We start from the raw sequence: 24921 nt of genomic DNA on the forward strand, positions 1-24921 counted from the left end.
AAGTTTTGATGGCCTTCGGCTCAGGTGAGCTAAAAAGTATATAAATGAAACTGATATTTTTTCAAGTTTAAAAAAAGGAAAGAGGGGGGTGCATGGAGTGTATCTTTTCTACATTGTTTTCTTTTGAAATACCAAGGATTCTTTAAATAATACGATAGTAATCTTCCTTATAAAAGCGCATAGTAAATTGTCAATAGAAGTTATTATATATATCATAATCTTTGGAATTCTGTCAGCAGTTGATTCCCCGGGCCCGCACGGGATTTAATCTAGTGCATTCCTTTGAAACGGCGACTTTAAATGTCAATTACCCAGTCTCAGATATGACCCTTTTAATTTCACACAGACTTTCTCAAATACGTTGATAATATGACAATATGCAAATACAAAGTAACCCCACTAACATAGTGGAGCGCCTCTACCGAATCGACCCGAATTTACCCAATCAACAGGTTACCAGTTTCAGGCGCGGATCAAGGAATTATGTAAGAGGGGGCACCAAAGTAGGTAATTGGACTCTGGCACCTGGATTGTAGAGATTTTGTAGCATTAAAATGAGGTCTTCCAAGTAGACAAATTTACATTTTCTATACGAAATAGTTATTTACATTAACTTTGACAATTTTTGGGGGGCGCCGGGTGCGCCCCCATAAATCCGCCACTGAGTTAAAACGTAAGTGACTGAGTATTGTCAACTCGTACACAACATTTCAGGGTTTATGTATGTGTTTGTTTGATTATCCGTATTTTCCAACGTCCTTCTCAAGATGTTATACAAAAAAAAGGTGAATATCAGAAGAGGAAAATCCACTTTTAACAAAAACCAAAGTGCATATCATCCCGGTGGGGGCAAAGCATGCACAACTGGGCAATTTTTCTCATTTCTAGCAGGAAATATATCATATTTGCTCTAAATTACAGTAACTTGCCTATATCTAAGTAGACTTTACAGTTGCATACGATATACACTAAATCCGAAAATGTCCAGATCAATAAATACACCACCTTGCAAAAAAAAACTTTGCTCAAGAACAGGGAATCCTATAAGTCACAATGTTAAAGAAATACCCACATGTATTGACGTTTTAAATGTGTTCACATTTAAGTTGGGTAGATTTGGGTAACGGGAGATAGGAATACATTAGGGAAAAGAATCCTTCTGTTGAAAAACAGCAAAGTTATGGTTACAATGTAGTAATATTGATATGGAAGCACCCTGAAGTAGTGTAAATTTAAGTGTGTGCACACCTCCCTACCACCTGTTCAATACTGAACTGGCTTCTTCCTAGTCAGGGAGCGTGGTCCACTTCTTAATAAATTTTAACCGAAATCCCTTCTTTGGAGTAAAATCTCCTGTATAGTGAAGTAGTCTTTACGCCCACTATCCCGGGAGAATAAAAGAATAAAGAACTACTATGTATAGAAGTCAACTATATGTATACATTTATTAAGAAAATATTCTTATGGTCTTATCTTAATTCCATTGAATTAAACTCCATGATAGTACATTTAGATTAATATCAATTTATGCTTGTCATATTAAGTATATCTTAAAGTAAACGCGTAGAAGCAGAAAAAAACTCTTTTGCTATATGATTGTTATATCAACACTTTCTCACCTCTAAGAAGCAAAGGAACCTCTACTTTTTCTTCAAAATCTGAAACTACGTTAAAAAAATAATAAAAGATGCTGAATGGTATCTACAAGAAATGTTAACTAAAATGAGTATGATTCAAAATTATGTAATTAGCAATCAGCCTGATAGTAAAATAATCTTAAGTAACGAGATTTGTTTGTTACATGAGGCATAAGCTATCATTATTTTTATTCCGCCGAAATAAGGCTGAAATACCACTGACTCCGCACAAAACACCAATAATCAATCAGTCAGTGCGGTCTCATTAAATCATTGAATTCATTTCAAAAGGATGCAAAGTCGAATGTTAAACTATCGACACTTATGATAGAAATACCCTAAGCAAATATTTTAAAGAAGAATTTAGAAATAGTTATTAAAATTAAAATAATCATCCTTTCATTCATCAATACCTTGTTTACTTATGTATTCAAGGACCCAATATATTTTTACTATGTAGCAGATTTTAAGACAACATTATCAAATCAAAGAATAAAAACTAGAGGTAATGTGAGCAATGAGCTTACTGAATGATACCCCCACCTCATAGTTGTAATGACAAAGTCCATGTTTACTGTGGCCGGAAAACCAAAAATATGTTTCGGATCAAAAAGTAAAATAGGAGGTACACAATGGCAATATGTGAATAAGGGAGTTGAGGATAAAAGATGTGTACCCCAAATCGTAACAGACAGGCTGACGATCGGGCGTACAGCTAGACGGACGTACAGAAGGACGAACGGACGGACCGATTACAGTATACCCTCCCACTTTTCAAGCAGGGGTATAGAAAACCAAAGATACTTAAAGCATTGTGCTCACTATTAAATGGTAACCCCGCCTACCATATGAATATAGTTGGAGTGTCCATGTTTTGTTGTGGGAAACCCAAAATATGTGTCAGATCAAAACGTAAAATATAGAAGGTGAACAATGACAATATGTAGAGAATAATGAAGAATATGTAAAAGTTTCATCAAATTTCATTCAGTTGTATTAGAAGAGTTGCGGATAAGAAATGGGTACCCCAAGCGTAAGAGACGGACAAAACCTCGCGTTTTTAAGCAAGATTATAATAACAGTGTATTACCTTTCAATCCACTTTTATTCGATACAACTTAGAATCACGACGAATCAATTGGAAAATAAAAACATTTGACGTCTCATTTTGAAGGGAGAAGTAAGTTGTTCTTATTCCGCAAAAAGTACTAAAGAGCTTGTGGTTAGAAAACAATTGTAAGCGAAAGAAGATCGTAAAACCCAGTAATTTTTTTTCGGAGGCAAATTAATGTTAGTAGTAATGATTTTATATTGATTTTGATATAAAGTTTTTTTTCTAATAGATGCTTTTAAAAAGCTTAAAATAACTTTAGTAATAAACTTCATTTAAAAGAATTGTATGTTTATTTAGGGAAGAACAACAACCAACCCCTCCTCATATTCTTTTCGTTATTTTTTTGTATATTTTATACATGACAATATCTAGTATCTTTATACGTATGTATATTTTGATCAAAATCCTTCAAATCGAATTGGGAAGGAAGTTTTGAAAAGTTATCCCCTTTTTGTTGATATCGAATACAAAATAATTTCAACAGAGTAACTATAAAATTTCTTATTCCATCAAAATTTTCTACATGTTGCTAAATTACCATTTACTATTTCAAGGACAGAGAAACGAATATAAAAACATGTAGATAAACTGCTGCCTTTCATATTTTAATGTCGTTTTGTACAATATTGTTTTCATAAATAGTTTTGAATATTTGATTGTACAGAGATCTTTCTTTAGAAATAATTTAATACTTTTTAGTCTAATTGATCATAAATTTTTAAGTTTCTAATAATTTTTTCATAAAGACACATTTAAAAAGCAAAATAATTTTGTCATATTGTTTTAAACATTAAACATACAAACAAAGTGATTGTGTAAAGGTACAAGTTGAAAATACAATTTTGGAGGGTTGGAAAAGAAAAAAAATATGATTCGTTTTTTTTGATTTAAAGTACATGATTAAATATTGACTTCTAATATATTCTGTTACCAAAAGAAATGTTTTAGAAATAAACAGTAAAACTGTTTGTCCACTTTATAACCAGTTGTACACCTCGTCCCAAAGGAAAAACTGATCCTGGGGCCTCCAAGGAAGTTAATTGTGTTTGTGTAACGTTATGACGCTACATTTTATCGTTTACGTTAACAATTAAAGGTCATTAGTTAATACTTTAATTTTCTGCTTACATTGAGTTTCTCGGACTATATGGAGTCATTTTGGATAAAAAGATATCCACAACATATAATCAGAAAAATTAAACGTATTTTTGAGATGTGACCCATTTTCACCCATGGAGCCCTGTGTTTTTCTAAAATACAAAAGTGATAAAAGAAATTAAAAATCAATTTTTAAAATTAAAAAATTAAAAATCAATTCTTTCTGAATCATAAGGATCCCCATTGTCTCAAGCCACGGTTCGGAGTCTCTTCTACTCGTGGCTGCTTGATCACAAAAAGTGTCGTAATCTTGAATATTTACGCCTCTCTTCTGTGACGTCATGTTGAGTCAGCAGCAAGTTTTGTTTCCATCGCAATTGAAATCAACAACTGACATCAACAGTATACAAGAAATATTTCCTATACTGTGATTTGACATTGAAAGGTCGCAATAAAGTTCATCATCCGACTATGCTTTACTCGCATTGGTCAATTTTTTAATGAGCTACGAAGAATTTTCTCCTAGTTCAACCTGGGCGAGAATGGGAGAAGGTCATACAATTTGGCCGTGATTTGCGACGATGAAGGATCCCATGCAGTAATGAATACCCGATTTATTTTCCTCATATGACCTACTAAATGCTCATTTTGACGTCATTAGTTCATGCATTTACTGGCGTATTTTTTTGACAAATTTGCAGAAGACAAATTTTCAGTGAAATTTTTCCTTTCAGAACACATACTCTGCCGCCGTCGCCCACAAAGATTTTGCGATATGTGATTTTCCAAAGAGGTTTACATAATATATCCAAAAATTGTAGTGGGCGGCGGTGACCGATACTATTACTAGTATCTAAAGGAAATTAAGAGCAAAAATGAGTCCTTCTGAGGCTTTTCTGCGAGAAACCTAGAAAGATACCAAATTTATGACGTCATTTTTCCAGAACAGTCTTCCTTCATGCCAAAGTCTTTAATGATTTATTGTATCAATTTATTCAATTCCTGTTAAAGCCAATATTATTACTTTGATCTAAGATTTAAGATATAAAACTCAAAGATATACAAAGACTTTAAAACAAAAATATCACTCAAAATCTCAAGAAAAATGGGGAAAAATATTGCAGATTGAAAGAATTTTGAGTTCAATTCATGAAGTTAGATTGAAACAAAAGATTCTATAATTTTAATGGAAATGTTTGCGTAACATTTTATTCATGAAGAAAAAATTAATTAGAATTGATTTAACAAATGGTAAATGCTTCTTCTGTAAATAAAATATTGAGAGTCAGAAACATTTATTCTATGAATGTAAATATGCTAATTTTAGAAGTAGTACAAAATATGATGTAAAATGTACCTGTGGTGAATCCAATCAAATTTGAAGTATGTATTGTTTTATTGGGATTCGCTAGAGAACCCAAAATGTGCGAATCTACATGAACACATGATTTACATTCATATATACAAGTGGACATTATGGAAAACAAAAAACAGCATCATGTATGCAAATCAGAATACTACTAATTTAATATTCTTGAAAAAAAAAATCAATAGAGAAAGGAAATTAATCGATAAACTCTTAAGATTATGATGTAGCAATTTCAATAAGGATTTAAAATTAACAGTTCATATGCTACAAGGCTTCGATTGACTGTTTTCTGTTTTTCTCCACTACACTATTTAAATGAATAAAAATACAATTTGCTCTTGTGATATACTGGTTAATTGAAATACCTGCTCATTATATTAGATTATAGTGATGTGTGACTTTGAATTTAAAAAAATAATAATAATAAAGTTCCCTACATGGGGCTGTAGGGCTTATTATTGTGTATTGTTATAGAAAGAGCTTAGTCAGGACCCCATCCCTGGCAGCTGCCCCACATATCTGCTGTTCGTAGTTATAAGTCTGGGAAATAAGTGTTTTAAAAAATTGATTTATTTTAAAAAGCTACTTTTTGCGTGTAGAGATGGACTCCTTATCTTGGCCAAGCCGACATACCTACACTGTAGGGTTTATAATTATAATGAAATATGAGGTTAAAGCAATTCTTAAAAGTAAAACATCATCATAAATCTTCGATAAATTAGCACCAAAAATGGTCTTAACAAATCCTTAAAGGGAAGAGGGTATGATTTTAACAAACTTGAATCTACACTAACTGAGATTGCTTGCATGTCTTTTTGACTACCTGTGGCTTTAATGCTCTTTACATTTGAACTTACATTACGGCTACTTCCCCAATATGATCCCAGGCAAGAGGGAGGGGGTCATGATTTGAACAAACTTAAATCGACACTACCTGAGGATGCTTCCATATAAATATGACCAATCATGGCTCTGTTATTCTTGAGAAGAAGATTTTTAAAGAGTTTTCTAATATTTTTCTATATAAACTATAGTAGGCCATAATATGGCCCCGCCCAACTCCTGGGGTTCCTGATTTGAACAAACTTAAATCGACACTACCTGAGAATGCTTCCATATTAATATGACGTATCATAGCTTTGCTATTCTTGACAAATAAGATTTTTAAAGAATTTTTCTATATATTTCTATGTAAAACTTTGATCCGCCTTTGTGGCTTTGCACTACCCCTTGGTGTCATGATTTGGACAAATTTTAATCTGCGCTACATTGTACGTGAGGATGAATCCCTGTAAGTTTAATATTATCTGGAAAAGTAAGTCTTGAGATGAAGATTTTTAACAATATCTATATCTATCTATATATATATATATATATATATATATATATATATATATATTGAATAAATTCGCTTCAATTGAACAAGATTGAATCCCTTTACTCAAGGATGCTTTGTGGCAAATTCGGTTTAAATCGGCTCTGTGCTAATGGAGAGTAATCAGACGGTGACTGAGGCCATTTTGGGAATCTATGGTGTCATTGGTAGTAAATAAGTTGTAGTTAAGATTCAGCGATGTCTCCAACGAAACCCCACATCGCTCATAATCGGTAACCCACCCTTAACACATATTTCAAGGATTGGCCGATGAATGTCAGAGCATTCGTCAATTGTCAGTTGAATCTGATGTCATCGGGGGTTGCGAGGTGGGGGAACAGACATCGGTTGATCATCGGTTGATGTTCGACCAAACCTTGGCCAATAGTCGACCGACTTACGATCGATGTTCACCGATGTATGACCAACGTAATATACATCGGTCGATCCGATCACCCTTAGGCTAGAAAATTATTTATGATTAGCAATGGCATAATGGCTTGTACGTCCGACCGGAAACAACGCCATTTTTTTAAAATCAAAAACACGTTGGTTTTACACCGTAAACCCATCGCTAGATTATGTGACTGATACTTTTAGGACTACTATGCTGATGTGAACTAACGTTGGGGCATCGCTCACACCACGGATTGTCACCGATTACAAATGGTCTAGGGTCACCGGTCGGGGAATGTGATAAGGGCATTAGCTATATATCTCTTACTAATAAAAAATAAAAAAAAAATTAATGGGATTTAACCAATCAAGGTTAAAGCCATTTATCAAAGTGAAATACATGTACCATATTTTATTATTTTGATCGGGTTCGGCTGACAGTGTATGTTTGCCAACCCGTATAGAATTATTCCTCTTTTTCCCGGGGTTATTAGTGTTACATTAATAGTAAATTTTACGTCACACCACGTTGTGTCATCAGCCGACACTGAAACTTTCAAAGGTGAGGATGTGTTTTTGAATCAGCAAATAATTTTCATTGTTTTAGCTGGCCTGTCTTAGAAAAAATATTAATCTTAGTTTTATAAGTTTTGGAAACGGTTCTTTGCACATTTTTATGCTTCGATGCATAAATATTTGTAATAGTTTCGACAGATTGGTTCAAACAAAAAAATCTGGGCTAAAAATGCCGCGATGCGACCATGCGGAGCAGCACGTGTTTATATATAATTTCTTAATAGCCTAATAATTACAGTCTTGGTTCTAAATAGAATTATAATTACGGATGATTTGAGCTCTTGCTGTTTTTGAAAAGGATATTTTCTATATTTTTAATGCGAAACGACTACAGATAGACAGAATGCCGAAGCGCAAAGCAGACAGCAATAGTCAGCTCACGCCAAGGAAAGGTCAAAGGAGAGGACGGGGTCCTCGATCGGCGAATGCTGTTGCTGCAGCATCGGCTGTCCCCTCATTGCTGTTGGATCCTTCAGCACATGACCAGTCTCAGCTACCAGTTAGCAGCCTTCCAGCATCCCCGGAACCAGCGGTGTTGACAGCAGACCAACTGAGACAGGTCACTGAGAGCGTAGCAGTTTGATAAAAGAATCACAAGGGGGGGGGGGGGTGTAGTAGAACCAGCATCCTCCCCTATTTTGGATGAAACATCAGGTGATACAATTATTTCTAGTGCATGTAGGGCAGCTGTACCCAGCTATGACAATGAGTTTGGACATAACGTCCCAACCAATGTAAAAATAAAGATTGTCAATTGGGAGTACATAAATTTAGGTATACTGCTTAATAATGTCCCAGAAACTGACCTAAATGATGACACCAGAAATTGTTCTTTAAAAGACGGGAAACTTGCAGTCACGAATAAGCCTAAAACAAAACCCATTACAGACTTACAAGTATGGACTGACGCTTTCCTTATCTTTTCAACGATTTATGCATCCGCTCATCCCCATGCAGCAGCATCTTTGTTAAAACATATGCACACAATACGGTTAGGCGCCAGTCGTATTATGGGGTTGGGCTAGCTCGACTATGGCATCCAGTTCCGACTTAAAAAAGAGCGTAATCCTGTATTATCATTTGCAGTAGCTGACCAAGAGTTGTGGTTGCTCTATATGTATAACAGACCTATGACGATGCACACTGTGCAGGGATCAGAACGCAATCCCCCTTCACTCAAGTGTTATGAATTTAATTATAAAGGCTCATGTCCAAGACAACAATGTCAGTAAAGTCACACTTTTATCCTTTGCTCACAGCCACTCCCACACACTAAGCACAATAATATAACTCGCTCTCTATCAAATCTTGTGTCGGCAAACACACAGTCAGCATGGTGCTCCTTGCCCTCAGAAACTCAAGCAGCCCCAAATACCTATAACAGACCCGCATCGAGTTCAACCCAGTCTTTTAGACATCAATAGTATAGCCCCATCCTTAAAATTGCGAGCCTTGCAAAATGCTCAACAAATGATCCTCTCGACACGTTTTGCACCTGAGTTACTTTGAAGGTTTTCATTTTGATTTTTAAGCTCTGTTACAACTTACAAGGGCCCTAGACAGTAGACAAGCATACAATTGTGAGAACCCTGTGTCTTTAAGGTTTATATTTTACAGACGAAGCCATTCAGCGAGTTACATGTAATAAAAAAAAACCCTGGGAAGAGTGGCTGTCCCTGTTTGACACCCCCCTCCCTGCTTAACCTAAAATTTGTCCAAAGATCAGAATTTTGCTCAAGATTGACGACCCTCCTCGCTTAGTTATTAATTGTGGGGGTAGCACATACCTCAATTTGATTAAAATCAGATCCTGTGATCCACTCACATACCTGTTTCTGGAAGGGGTAAGTTGGTAGATTTAAGGTTCCTCTCTACATTGGTGCAAACATTTTTTTTTGACATTGAAAAACTCTCTACATAGGTGTAAACTTTTTTTGGGAAATTTATATTGTGTACAGGAGTTAATATTGAGCGTATTTATTTACTTTTCAATGTATGGTGCATTACATTTGCCGCCGGGATAAATGTTCAAAGACAAAACAGTATCAATGAATAAAATTACCCGTTAATTACTTCTATAGAAAATATACATGTAAATAACACGCTTAATTAATTTATCGTGGCCTCTTTAAATGTTAAGAATACTTAATTTGATTACAAATTGAGTAATATTTTGTAAATTTTTATTTTTTAGAATCAGATATAAGGGTGGAGAACTCAAATTTTGCGGAAACTGGTATAATGACTATTATAGTATGTTCTCAAATCTTACCTCGGCGACATGGGGGGGGGCATTAATCAGCAAGGTGTGATGCAGTTAAGAAAGCGCCTCAATGGCAGTGTCTTAATAAAGGCCGGGAGAGATTTATTAGGTACCCTGAGATCCGCACCAATCGTCCAAAGTAGATTTTAGGTGACAAGGTGCAGTCGACACTGAAACTTTCACTCACCCTCCCTATCCCTGTCAACCAATGGTTGAATTCTATAGAATGGTTGAAGTCTATAGAAGAACACCTCATCATGGTCGCCCTTTTGTGGCAGCCTTTACCAACAGTCAAGGTACCTGCGGCTATTAGGCTCACCAGTAGGCTTGTTTCTTTTATTAATGAGTAAATGTACATGCACTATGAATCTATGAAATTACAAAGTATACATTTTACTAAGGAAAACTGCTTTATTATACTCCCAGCTTGAAAAGATGGAGGGTATATAGTAATCGGCTGGTCCGTCCGTCTGCCACACGTCCGTCCGTCTGTCAGTTTCGCTTCGGGGTTCCTATCGCTTATCCGCAACTCCACTTACACGCTGTACCACTGAGTGAAATTAAATTACACTTTCACAAAATCTGTATGACATATTGCCATTGTGCACCTCATATTTTATTTTTTGATCCGACAGGTATTTTAGGATTCGCATGGCAAAAGATTAACATTGCTTTAATATTCTTACCTATGACGTGAGATATGGCGGCTTCTGAATAACATTAGATACCACAAGTCATTCCTCTTTACACGTTTCCGTAAAACAAAATCGCAAAACTTGGACAGTATAGGAGATGGGGGGGGGAGGCTGTTAATATTTATTGAGCTCATTGCACATAGTACCATACTTCTAGTTTTATTTTATTTCATAAAATATAAATCATAGACTATCCTTTCATAAATTATAACTTTGACGTTCATTTTGATTTATTCTTATTTTGTTGTATTTTAATTCATAATATATGTGCTGTTTGTGTTTTGATGCCTTTTATCGTAATTTTAAATGTATTATTTGTGTATATCGTCATTTATTTATTTATTGTTTATGTCTTTAAAAAATTTTCAGTAAAAAGCTGTGGGATTGATGAACCCATACTATTTGCAAAATTAACTAATTGACGGCAGGCCCTTTTTTGAATATTTTCATTTATTAATGTCATAAATTGTGTGTGGAGATGTATTTTCTTAAAAAAGTTTTCCATCAATATCAAAAAGACCTCCGAAGTCATTTGGACACAAAGATAAATAAATCGAATGCAAAAACTGTGAAATTAAAAAGGAAGCTTTCTGAAAGCAAGTTTTATCCTTTATATGAAAAAATATGAAACCATTTAATTTTCTGATTTATTTTTCTGAAAATGTACAGTAAGAAAGGATGTGTCGTGATAAGACTTATCAGTGTCATGGTATTACGTTCTAAATTTAATTTCCACATAACTCTTTCATATAATATGAACCACTTAAGTCTAAGTTTTGTGTACTTTATGAAAATGTTTTACAGTAATATTTTTCAGAAATGGAAAGATCGATAATCAATGATGAACCCCTATTTTCTTCAAAGGAATTCATTAGAATACACATGTAGAATGTTACTGTTGGTCTTGAAAAGATGCTTACCTGCTTTTCTTTGACTTTGGACAAAAATATGTCGTTCACTTTTAGATTTATTGTCTGTCTCATTTTGTTCACTATGGGCATAATTCGTAGCAATTAATTGTTCGTGTTCTTCTTGTCCACTACAGCCATCTGTTTCTTTTACTGTATTGAAATTGAAATGCTACATGTATTCAAAGCTTATGAAGATCATTCAATATGGCAGTGTATTGATAAATGAATATCGTTTTCCGTTGCGAAACTTTCGTTTGAATTATTTCCCTTTCTGTTACATGTACCTGGCTGGTATGTACACAGAGGAGAACAGTGCTTGAACGTTCATGTAAGATCGATAACAGATATACAGATTCAGACATTTCCACTGCAACTTCGAATAAAATGAGTAGGAAAAATGCCTTTTCAAACAGAAAGAGAGAAGGAAATACCGTCACTGAATTGCAGGAAAATTGTTTGTCTGTGTAAACTACAGGGAGATGCACAGCTAGGTCACACCCTCTAATATGTTACATTATAATGTATTTCCATTATGTTTCAGCTTCAATTTCACATATCTGTAAAGCTTGTGTGCTATTCAAAACCCAATATCTTGCGGAAAATAGATCATTATACATGTATACATTAACTAAAGAAAATTGTCATCAAAATTACTTATTATTTTTTATCAGAAACAAACGGTCTTGTCTGTGTTACTTATAAAACTGTGCAGCTTGGAGGGAAATTTACTGGACACGATGCGACACGGAGGACTTTAGCTGAGATTTTTTTTCAAGATACGGTGAGGCACGGTTTGCGAACCAGTATATTTCAAATCCACACACACTGTGCTACACATTATGCTCGGTGTAACGCAGAGCAATTCACACGGTGTTTTTATTTACCGTAAGTTGAGGAAAACTCGGGGTCTTTACTGTAGCACGGACGAACCTCCTGATAAAAGTCCTCTACGGAAAACAAATATTCTGTTGTGATATGTAACAATTCACTGATTTGTTTTTTTTTCTTAATTCCAATAGCAGTTTCCTCACTTTAACTGTCAATTACCAACACTTATAGAACTCATGATTGCCTTTACAAATATATCTACTGATCAACAAGCACATGTAGATACAAGTATATTTATTAAAAAAAACTTTGTCTTAGTTTTATCAAGGAAAAACAATATATATTTTAGTTTAAATATTAACTTTTTTTTCCTGATGTAAGCCGCCTTTTTGCTGAATTTTATCTAATCTTTTGCACTTAAATCAAGTTATTTTTTTTCCAACAATGTAATTGCTGTGAAGCATCCACTAACTGAAGAGAAATGCGTGAAAAAGTTATTCTCAATGATTGTTTGAAAGTGTCATTAATTTCCTTTTCCATCCTTTATTTGTAAAGAACTAAGGAAAGTCTATAGTGATTCCCACCTTTATCTGTTTAATACATTTCTTATTGAATATTTATGTACTAACCTCTGCTTTTCCTTTTTCGTCTATCTTTCCATCTTTTAATGATGAAAATGGCCAATCCAATACAGAAAAATAATATTGCTGCAACCAATCTAAAAGATTAAATGAAATAAAATTCAATCAATCAATCTTTTTATATACACTGAAAATTGAAATGCAAGTGGAATATGTCATTTAGTGTACTTACATTGCCACAGTAGTATACACTTCTGACTTATCTTCAGGAACAAAAGTTACAGTTTTATTTGTTGATGGAATTGTTGATGATAATTCGATCGTTTTACAAGGTTCGTCTACAATAGCAATACATTATTATTCTTTATATACTTATTATATGTTTTCTTTTACCTGTTTTAAAGATAAACATACAGAATGTAGGCGATGGAATTATTTCTACTTACACAGATGGGCTTCTGAGGACAGAAATCGGCCAGGGCACGAAGAGGATTGGCTACAGTTTATGTTGTTATCTGTTTGAAGTTGTGTGTTGTTATAAAAAACACATACACCTGTTTCAAAAAAATAGAAATGTTTTACAGAAAAGTACTGAAAACTGCTATATGGTAATAAAAAAAATTAAAGTTAGACTCTAATATTTTTGTTATCTTCAACATGATGAGACTAGATTACGCAGCTATGTGAAGGCTACTGAGCTTTACAATATGACATCAAAGTAAACTTTATGTAAAATCTAAATAGATCTATTTATTTGAGTCTTTATTTTAATAATGATTTGAATTAAACATGTAAAATATAATGAAGACAAAAAAAGAGTGGACGAAATGTATTGGTTACGAGCGCTTAAAACCGATGACATCATATTATTTGCAGAGTAAATGAAACGTAACGACAAATCGTATAAACATGCATATAAAAGAGCATCTGACTTTGGATTTATTACATACAGTGGCTGGAACGTTATTGTTGACAATTTACACGAACGATCACGTTACACGAACGATTCCGCACGATTAACGCACGATTAAACCTGTTACACGAACGATCTTTCACGTTCACGATTCTACACGTTACACGATCTTACACGATTGTTAACGCAAACGCACGATTCTTCACTCAAAATAGTTCAAAATATTTAGGATTCAATATTTTCAAAACGAAATACGGCTTAATACTTATTTAAGATTTCAAAGAATTATCAATATTATTTCATAGACTTTGAAGAAAAAAACGGAAAATGATATTTCTGTAACTAAATATATGCAAGACTTAATATTTTAGATTAAAAATAATTATTCCTAAGGTAATTCTCCGATCAAAATAAACATATTTTGTTCGTTCTATTAGACGATGTACATGAATGTGGGTCGTATAATTTGATTGAATTGGATATCATGATATGCAGCAAGGGGGGTACGATTGAACAGAAATGGCAGCATGGAATGACTTAAATTATAATTACAAATTTTATCCCTATGTTTTAAATGATTCAATGTCTGATAAACTTGCCAATTATTCAATTTTTTTATTTGCAGAAATTTAAAATCAATTAATTACAAATAGGCTCAAGAGATAAACACAGATAATCAAAACTCCCGAAAATCATGCCTTGTCCATGTTTATTTGTCGACTAACTAGTTATGTAAGAATTGAGAAATGTTTATTTCTTTGTAAAAAAAAATATTTATTTTCAATGAATTGATTTCAAGATTATCTTGTCCAAAATAAGAAGAAAATAATAATTAAAATCAGCTTTTTCAAAAAGGCGTTAAAGATCTAAGTACGGTTTATCATAATATTGATCGCGCTATTTGACGAGAACTTAATATTGTACGACTTACTATATTGCTTGTTTACAGGCGATAATTAGTTCGTTCTGCATTCTATAATGTAAATCGCGCTTTTTCATTTTATTTGGATTTTAATTAATAAATTAAGAAAAACAAACAAGGGAAATCCTTATTTTACAAATAACATTCCGATAAAAACTTACAAAACGAAATTTACACGATTTTAAACGCACGATCTCGCACGATTAAAAACGCACACGATTGAGTCTGATACACGAACGATCTCGCACGTTACACGAACGATCACTCACGATACACGAACGATTCTACACGATTGGTTTGTCAACAATAACGTTCCAGCCACTGTATCTGTAACCAGTTATATTAAGAGAAAAAAAAATGAATTTCAATAGATCAAAATGATTAATGATTAGGATTCGAGAGCAAAATTATTATGAAATTTCAAAGAACAAATATAGTTACTGTAGAAAATGTTTGGCCTTTGTATAATAGATGCAGATGACATTTGCTAATAATGTTCAAATTAATTTTTTTTAATCGATTTTAAACTTAAATATCGCCACCTTTCTATTGGTTAAATTGACTTTAAAGCTAGATATTTTTATTCGAGTAGGAAATAAATCGGCCACTGTTTTAAATCTCGGATATCTATGAAACGTGGATAATTTTAATAGTGCAATAACAGGAGAGCCCTATCTTTATATAAAGTAACAAACCGAATCGATCAGTTTAATTCTAATTTGTCTAAACGTATCACAACTACTTCATGTATGAAGTTAAAGTTTGACATGGCTGCATGAATTGGCCAAGAAAAAATATCAAAATGAGAAATTAACGATAAAGTTTCACATAAGATTTTTTTTTTTGTTTTACTTGAGGACTGCAACCCATGTGAAATCCCGAATAGATATTCATTTTATAGGTAAGACAGATGGGAAAGTCAAATGCAACAAATGCAGACTTAAATACTTATCTATGCAGAAAAAAGTCAGCTACCTGTTCAAAGGGATTAAATATATAAATTCCTTCTTCAGTATCAATACCCAGCAGCCAAATCAGCGAACAAGAGCAACAAACATACAAAGTAAACCTTAGTTTCTCTGCCAATATACAGCACTGTCATGAGCCAATTTTGTTCTATTCAAGAAACCATGACCAAAGTTAATAGTTGTATCAGCGGAGGGTATAGGTTTAAAGTGTATTTGTCGCACAAGTAATAGCTTTTCAAAAAAGCTTGCCTGACTAATGCAATCAATATCTATAGAACCTATAATCATGATAAGTTATTTATATAAACGTTTACATTTGGGTGAGGGGTAATTATTTCATTAGAGTAAATTATGAAGACGTTGAACAAAACATCATGCATTAATTTTAAGTTGTTTGCTACTTATGAGGCAATGGACAGCCTCGTTCTTGAAAGTGTGTGTGTGTGTGGGGGGGGGGTCTAGAGAATTGAATTTTTTTTCATTCACCTGCAAAAAAAGGAATATGCCCAAAGTTGAAAATCCCATTTAGGGGGTGGGGGTGGGGGTGGGGGGGGGGTAGGGGTCGTGACCAACTTTTTTTTTAGTGTAAAGTTCTTTCTGTATCAATTTTTTTAGCATTAAATACTGCATTTCTATTTAATAAATTTCCTGTTATATACAGAGGGGGGGGGGTGTCCAACCTTTCAAGTAACATTTCCTATATATAGTAAAAGTAAGGTTGGGAAAAAAGTGGGGAGACAGCCTCCTCCCCCCTCCTCTGTTGCTACGTGTCTGATGGAAAAAGAACAGTGAGATTTTATTTAAAAGGTATATTTTGTATGTGTTAAAAATTGGTTTTGATCTGTGTTTCGTTTGTTGTATAAGGACGCATGTGGAGTGTTACAAATACTTCGAACTCAGGACCAATGAGCAGTTTCATGTAATCTTTTTCGTGCTAACACCTTCTGCGACTCGGGACTTGGTTTAAAACGGTCTCATCCTAAGGACCGATCTCCACGTCCTGCAGTGGATTCGAACGCGCGACGTAAACCTCATTCCGCAACTCTATAATGGTTTTAGAAGATGTAGTAATTAAATAAGGGAAATAAACTAATGAATTAATGTATGCTGAAAAGCCATGCCTATGTAAAGATTATATATTGATTTTAAAATTAAAATTTAGAATAAGATTCAACTGCATAGACTACCAGGAAGACAGCTGATAATATGATAATTACAAGAAATAAATGAATCGTTATGATTAACATGCAGAATATGTTTAAGTACTAGATTGTTTTGTTATGCCAGAGCATCAACGATTGTTGTAAACAGCCCGTTATACATAAATGACCCAACGAACTTGACGGTGATTCCTTACACTAGTATTCTTCAATCCTGAAATAGAAGGGACACTTTTCCTAAGTCTATTTTCTGTGTTTCATATAAGAGGAAGAGTTTTATCTCTGAAAACTGGGGGGGGGGGGGGGCTGCGAGTCCGGGCGAGATATGATCAGAAATATTATTTATATTTGGCCAGTTTTCCTCTGAAGAACATTTTTTCCGTTTCTTTTTATTTACTTTAATTGATATAACTTCTAACTTCTTTCACAATATCACCGATATGTTTTTTTCCCCAAAGTTCGAAATTCCGATAAAAAGAACAGACTTGAAGTTTTCATTTCCATTCACCGCAGTGCAGTAGAATCATCCAGGAAAAGGGCGCGAAGATATACTTGTGACAATTGGCGCAAAATGATTGTGACACCCCTTACCTCGAAGACAAATGGACTCATCCAATAGTACAGAAATGCGGAAAAAAGGTCAAAAGGACATGTCCGCATATGAAATCGCATGAAATAAACAGCTGCATGCAAAAAGACTCAGGGAAAGAAACACATCAATATATTGTATCAGTAAGACGGTGATTTTTTTTCTTCTAAATGTTTTGTTGAAACAGAGGTAACAAATTCCAGTCATAATCAGCATGCACAAAATTCTGCTGGCTAACTGTGACCTCTTCTCTTCGCACCTCGGAAATATCAATCCTTATACAGCCTGACGCCGTGACGTCAAGCAATAACGTATCAATTCGAAATGGAGCCCGATGCTGTCCCTCACATTACACAAAATGATTGATTGATTGATTTATAATTGATTTTTTATTGTTTCACGTCTCTCTCTCGAAATTTTTTTTCACTCATATGGAGACGACACAACTTGCCAATGGAGAGCTGCAATTTTTTTCCCTATGCTCAGCACTCAGTGCCATTGAGCAGGAAGGGATCTTTTTCTTGCCAGCACTTACTGCGACAGGGGACCTCGGCTTAAACAGTCTCATCCAAAGGACTGGTCTCAACATCCCACAGTGGGATTCGAACCTGCGACGTAAGGATTGACTGCTTACTTCGCAACTCTAGAGCAGAATCTCTAACCACTGCGCCAAGCGAAACATTCACTCACGAATAATTAGAGATCATACCAGGTAAAAAATATCACTCGTTCGTAAAGAGATCAACTATCATGGAGCTCTCCAACAACTACGAGACGAGCCAATCTTAAAGGAAGAAAATGCCTAGATTTTGACGCAGAGGGACTGAATGATGATGTCTACCACACAGGTCTTAGTAAAGTAAACTTTGACAACATTTAAAAACATTTGAAATACCTTTTGATCTATAGTAAAACACGGATATAACGAAACTCTGAGGACCTCTATATTTACTTCGCTATAAGCATACAATGTACTTGGTTATATTGTTTATAATAAATTTTAATAAACTAACAACAACATTCGCTATAAGCAAAAAATCTGTACTAATTTTATCGAGGTATATGTATTGTGAAACTTCCCCTAAAAATTTCGCAGAAAATAAAAAAAAAAAACACGTTATAAAGTCAAACATTTTTTATAGTCATTAATCATTTATTTATTTTGCACCATATTTCTCAATTTTTGAATGCATTCATCGAGTAAGTTGAAGTTTTTTTTTTCAAATGAACGCCATTTTTAAATAATCACAGTCAATTTTCAACTCGCGTTTCCAGTTAAAAATAAACAAAACAAATCTTGCATTTGTTTTCCTTTGACATATTTTTTGAATAATGAGTTAAATTTTCTGTTGTTACAACACAAGCTGGTCCCTTGTTTAGCTGCTACCGTAATGCGCGACCATGCGGAAATGTGTGAAACTCTAAAGTGTGAAAACTAAAAAAAATCGCTATAGACATTGGAATTTCAGTGGTTTTTTTTTTTTTTGCCAAAGGGGATTAAAAATTACTTCGTTATATCCGTAAAATCGCTATATTCAACTTCGCAATAAACGTTAATTTTGGTAAGACATTTATAGAAATTCGGCCGGCGAATGACAAATGATTTGTTATAAGTGTAAATTCTTTATAAGCGCGATCACTATATCCTTGTTCTACTGTATTTGTAAAATTGCAATTGTATTTAGGGAAACAAGTTTTTTTTTTCTGTTCATATTACCAGAAAATTGATCATATTGATATGTATACCTTGTCTGTGTTTTAGATTTGCTGTATCAACGGCAAGACAAGCTTTGTGCAACATAGTTCTCCACAACACCTGGGATTCCATTAAGAGACCAGAGATATCATCAATCAAAAGCACACAAAAACACTTGCAAAAAAACTTTTTGACCCAAGTTTTTCTACTGAGAAAACAATATTAGTCCTTGATGGCACATATGTATATTTTTAGGACAGTACAAACTTTGCATTCCAGCGACAATCTTTTAGAATGCAGCAGCAGCGACATCTTTTTAAACATATGATGATTGTTACAATTACTGAGTACATCATTGCAGCTATTGGGCACTACTTGGATGACTGCAAAAATTCTAATGCCATCTTTGCAACTAATTTTCAAGAAATAAAACCGTGGATCAAGGAAGATGACATTCTGATTGTAGACCGCGGTTTGAGGGACTCGGCTGGAGTATTTTCTGAGGTCAGAATCAACATGGAAATTCCTCTTTTATCGAAAAGTCTAACACAGCATTTAACTGAAGAAACAAATAATTCCCGAATTATAAGGAGGGTATTTTCTCATAATTATTTTGAAAAATGTGAAGGGATGTTACTATACCGTTCCTAATGTAGTATTTTGAAGAAATGAAAATATATTTTATGGATCAATTTTATGTACTTTTCTATTCTGTTTTCAAAAACAGATCCAATGGGTAGTTGAATCAGTGAATACACGAATTATAACATCAAATGGAGACACATTGGAAACAGCTCCCGAATTCTCAAATTCCATGCACTGAAGACTACGTTAAAATAGTCAGCGCCATTTATAATAAAAATAGGTAAATATAATGTTTCTACAACAAAAGTATCATCATATACTGGTACATATTTATTTAAATTTTTTTTGGTTTATACGTCCTATCAAAAGGCTTTTAAAAAAAATCTAGCAAGGTTTAAAACATGTTAAAGACACTAAGTAAAATAGTATAATGACGGAGACATTTAGAGTCATTTCTATAATTCAGAAATGACAAACACACTTGCATACACATACACACGCACGGGTAAAAAATGAATTTGTATGTATTATTTGCTTATCTATCAACATATCTACTGTTAAACATACATACTAAGTCTGTAACTTTCCCAGTGAAGAGTTTATCTGAAATCTAACTGAAGACCTACTCATTGTACGCTACAAAACCCCATCAAGTCTTCCCTCTTTTTGTAATATACTTTTATTCATATTATAAGTCCTTACCATAAATGTATTTTTCAACGGCGCAGACTTCAACTAATGTTCCCAATCGATCAGTAGGAAGGCAGTGATACGTGAATTTTGATGAATTGTTACAAGTTTCCCCTTCAATCCTTTCACAGCCTTTTATTTGTGCTCTTTTCTTTGTACTTTCTTCGTTTTCTGGACATTGTGCAACATTGTATTCTGTCCTGGCGGACGGAGGACAGCGCTGAGCAGACGAGACGGTGAGCTATAAAATTTCAATAGTATGCATTATTAGATAGACGTAAATCTCAAAGTGTATTGTCTTTAAGTTAACTTTGAAAAAATATTAAATATCAAACAATTTAAATAAAACCATGGTAACAAAATACTTACGATAATAATAATCAGGCATAATTGAACAAAAGGTAAATGATCTATCCATCCCATGTCACAGTTTATATATCATTTCATCTGGAAGAGTTCATAACATATATTGAATTTGAGTCTGCAAACACACTTTTGAAATGCATTTACCCCACAATAAATCTTGAAATATCGTTAGATTTTTTTCAATGTGAAAGTATTAGGCACCCTAGCCCGTTGGTTGCATTGTCCGTACCTCTAACGAATGACCTCAGAATATATACAGTTGCAAAAAATTGATTTCAGGGAGATTCAGACAATTAAAAAAGTTTATGTATCTGACAGATAAAACTTCAAGTTTGTGGTGATGTGTAAATTACAATAATTAAATTGAAATCATTTCTCAGGTAAATTGAATTAAAAAAAATAAGTTTGTTAATTCCAAAGCGACTGATAACTTTTATAAACTATTGCAAAAAGAAAAAAGAATTCGTTGCAAAGAAGCTCCATATCTATGTGGCGATATTTTAAAATAGCGAAACACATATATTCCTTTAAACAAAAGAAAACAAAACAACACTACCTCAAAGCATACGGTAATATCTTCTACGAATAAATGTTTAAGCTGAATAACATATTATGCCTAAATTTTGCTGCTAGAATCCCATCGTTCTGTCAGTAAAATACATATTCCATGAAATCCAAACAGATGTATTGAATTTGATACAGGTAACCCTTGTTATTCCTTCAAACCATGCTTACCTCACGATTCTAGCAACATGAAAGAAGGACAGTTTTTGATTTGTACAAATCTAATGTTTTGAAGCATCCAGCTGAGTGTTGTTCTTTTGTAGTATAGTTGTCACGATTAATACAGGAAAGGCTGACCGGGATTAGTAAATAATTTAATGTCGTTAACAGACACATACTAGTGTATTGAATTGAAATAAATTTCAAATATCATAACTCCTAAATGTTGGCGGACATTTATGATATTCTTAATTGTTGCACAAAAATTGCATTGGCACAATTGCTGAACGTGCTAAACAGAATTGTTGTTAATACTTTGGTGACTAAAAACGTTATTAATTTACACTTTTAGGTAAAGGAATTGACTTTGATGCCAATCAAGGGTTGATCAAGGGATAATCCAAATATTTATAAAGACTTCTAAAGGATGCAATGATCTTAGAAGATATATCTACATACTGTTATGAGGAGAAGTACGTTAATTCTAAAGTAGTTCATACATACATCAAAACTAAATGATACAGATTTACAGTTAGCAATTTAGAAAATGGTTGGGGTTATCTCTATGATTCAATGTTCTCTTACAGACCTTTCTTTCATTTTATTTTATTTAATGTTTAAATAAAGGCAAAATGTCCACAGAACTTACAAACAAAGGCCATAAAATCCACAAGCTTTCTTTGTTAGATTAATACCCAGAGGTAGATAAGAGTATCAAGGGAAAAATGTATTTCCGATTTATGACCATCAAAGTGCATACCAACCCCAAAGAAAGCACTTGCTCTGGGGCCACATATTTCGACATTTTGCAAATTTCATCATAAATTTTCTTTCACAATAAATGGTTTATTTATAGCAAAGAGAATAATTCAAAGCATTCATATATTTTCAGACTATGTATAACACCCCTCCGCCGGTATCCCTGACCCTGGGGCCATATGCATGAAATTCACAATTTTGAAAGAGACAGGCCTTATTCAACAAAACTATTCACTTGGCTAGTTTATTTAAAGCCCAGAAGCAGAGAAGAAGAATTTCTAAGAAATATACATTTTCACGTCATAATCTATTTAGCTCCACCCTAGCACCAGAAGGCCTGACCTTGGGGACAACAATTCATCAGATGTAGCAGTTTTCAACTTAACTATGTAGCTATCTTACTGATATGTTTTTTAATACCCAGGAGCACGGAATATTTGAAAAGAAATAATTCATTTTCATTATATAATCTATAAAGTTCCTTCCTAGCACCAAAAAACCCTTGACCCTGTGTCCATAAAATTTACAATTTAAGAAGAGGCAGCCTTTTTCAGCATAACTATTTACTTGGTTAGTTTATTTAATTCCAAGGAGTAGTGAAGAAGAATTTCAATAAAATAATGCATTTTCACTATATACTCTATTTAACCCCACCCTAGCATTAGAACTTCTGACCCTTGGTCCATGACTTTCACGATTTTGGTAGAATTTTGGTAGAAGACTTAATACTGATTACAATCATACCAACAGTTTGAGTGTTTGATGTCCAGGACTTAAGAATATGATTGCATTTATTTTAGTAGTTTTGGCCCAACCCTTCAGGCCGGGGGGGGGGGGGGGCATAAAATTAACAATTTTTTTTCCCCATCACCATAGATGCTTTGTGCCAAATTGGTTGAAGAAGAAATTACGGTTTGAGCACAATTGTGCCCAAAAAATTTAATGTCCTTAAAAGTTATGAAACGGGCTTCAACAATAGTTGAGTAGATGAATATAATGAATCATAAAAGAATATAGCATGAAGAAGGACCTTTCTGGAAAAATAACGTCATTGATTGGTACATTTCTAAGTTTAATTCAGAAAAGCTTCAAAATGACACATTTCTCTACTAATTTTCCATTAGAAAAAAGTGTCTGACACCGTCGCCCACTTTAATTTGTGGATATATTGTGTAAACTATGAAAAATCACATATCTCAAAATCTTTCCGGTCGATGAATAAAATACTAGAGAATCAATAACATTTTAATGTATACATGTATTTTTTCATGCATAGCTACCTTTACATTCTTAAAAACTTCTTTCACCTCAATCCCTATATACCAAAACTTTAACATGTAAGTATAGAGGAGCCCGGTCCTCAAATTTAAAGAAAAATAAACATAGTAATTGAATTTTTTTCGACTTATCATGGGTCCACGGGGAGTTTCAACGTTGGTGTTACATATTCTTATATCCGATGTCGTAACTACGCCAGGTGCCCTTACTGTACCATTGACACATTATGTAACTCTGAAGAGAAGAAATTTAATATTTGTAAAATATTTCTTGCTTTTATAAATTATTAATTTCAAACGCACATGCAAATTTTCACTGATCGAGGTTTATCTAAAAGAAAAATATAAATAATGTCTCAATAATTTCCGAAAGGCCCTCTTATATGTATGTCAAAAATGAGCTAAACATACATGTATTTAAATTGTATAAACAGTAAAATATAGTTTACAATCAGTAAACTATAGTTAACAATTCCTTAACTATAGTTTTCATCTGTAAATCTATGTTTAACGGTTGTTAACGATAGTTAACGAATGCTAATCTTAGTCTGTCTGTTGGTAATAAAACTTTAACAATAGATTTGGTTGATAATCATATATATCCACGTCTGTAAACTATAAATTACAATCATGAACTATAGTAAAGAGTTTTTAATGATAAATTTACAAATCCTGAAACAATGTTTATCAGACCGTTAATTATTTTTGGGAGTTGTAAACCATAGTTTACAAATCGTGAGAGTGTATTTATCAGATAATCTCTGTTTTGCAATCGCAATGCTTGTTTTCAGTGTTAAGTATAGTTACATTGTAACGCTTCTGAAACATAGATTATCGCGGTAACTATGGTTTATAGATGTAAAATATAGATTAACGTTGTTACCTATAGTTTACAGTTCGTAAACTATAGTTTACAACCGATAAACCTAGTTTATCGATTTTGAAAATATATGTGTTTAGCTTATTTTTGTGAATATGGCCTGCCATATCTATGTACTTTTATCTGATTTGCGTATCCATTCGTTTTATATGTGTATTAAGATATTACAGAAAATACGTTGTTTAAATATATTCAGAGCTTTTGTTTATCTAAGTTTAATTTCAGGGAATGGGTCCCTAAAGGGAACATGGGGAGGGTTTGGGGAGCATCTGTAACGATATTCCTTACAATTAGATCATGTTTTTAATAAATCGAAAGTAGAGTTTTTAATCTACTTCTTTGTTTAAGAGGAAATTACGGTATTACAAAAGAAACGGGTTTGTATTTATGTTTAATGTAACGGTGATTAAAAAGTTTTTCTTACCTTTACTTGCATAACTAAATTCAAACCTATGTTGACCACACCTGGAAGATTTTTAAGTCACGCTCAGATGCTTTTGTTCCGGTGTGGCATAGAATTTTAACCTAAGTTGAACAGGTATGGACGATT

The 24921-nt window shown here is 33.6% G+C and overlaps 1 protein-coding gene across 1 annotated transcript; it reads right to left on the reverse strand.

Annotated features, from left to right (window-relative positions):
• Positions 1–1573: 1573 nt before the first annotated feature.
• Positions 1574–24921, reverse strand: LOC134257484 (uncharacterized). The gene is made up of 8 exons (XM_062740094.1): positions 24796–24921; positions 20736–20813; positions 20379–20607; positions 13290–13397; positions 13076–13181; positions 12892–12980; positions 11444–11584; positions 1574–1664 (listed from the first exon to the last, which is right to left on the reverse strand). The coding sequence occupies exons 2-8, from the start codon at positions 20787–20789 to the stop codon at positions 1600–1602; spliced, it is 792 nt and encodes a 263-aa protein (XP_062596078.1). The 5' UTR covers positions 20790–20813; positions 24796–24921; the 3' UTR covers positions 1574–1599.

This window comes from Saccostrea cucullata, unplaced genomic scaffold (assembly GCF_032062105.1).
Source record: "Saccostrea cucullata isolate Sc308-1 unplaced genomic scaffold, CSIRO_AGI_Scuc_v1 ctg2295, whole genome shotgun sequence".
In the NCBI taxonomy this organism is placed as follows: Eukaryota; Metazoa; Mollusca; class Bivalvia; order Ostreida; family Ostreidae; genus Saccostrea; species Saccostrea cuccullata.

Excerpts from the sequence above, each read along its gene's own strand:
- LOC134257484 (XM_062740094.1), bottom strand. The coding sequence starts at position 20,789 with ATGGGATGGATAGATCATTTACCTTTTGTTCAATTATGCCTGATTATT. Across the intron at positions 20,608-20,735 it reads TATGCCTGATTATTATTATC|CTCACCGTCTCGTCTGCTCA; the intron begins GTAAGTATTTTG and ends GAAATTTTATAG. Across the intron at positions 12,981-13,075 it reads GTGTATACTACTGTGGCAAT|ATTGGTTGCAGCAATATTAT; the intron begins GTAAGTACACTA and ends TTAATCTTTTAG.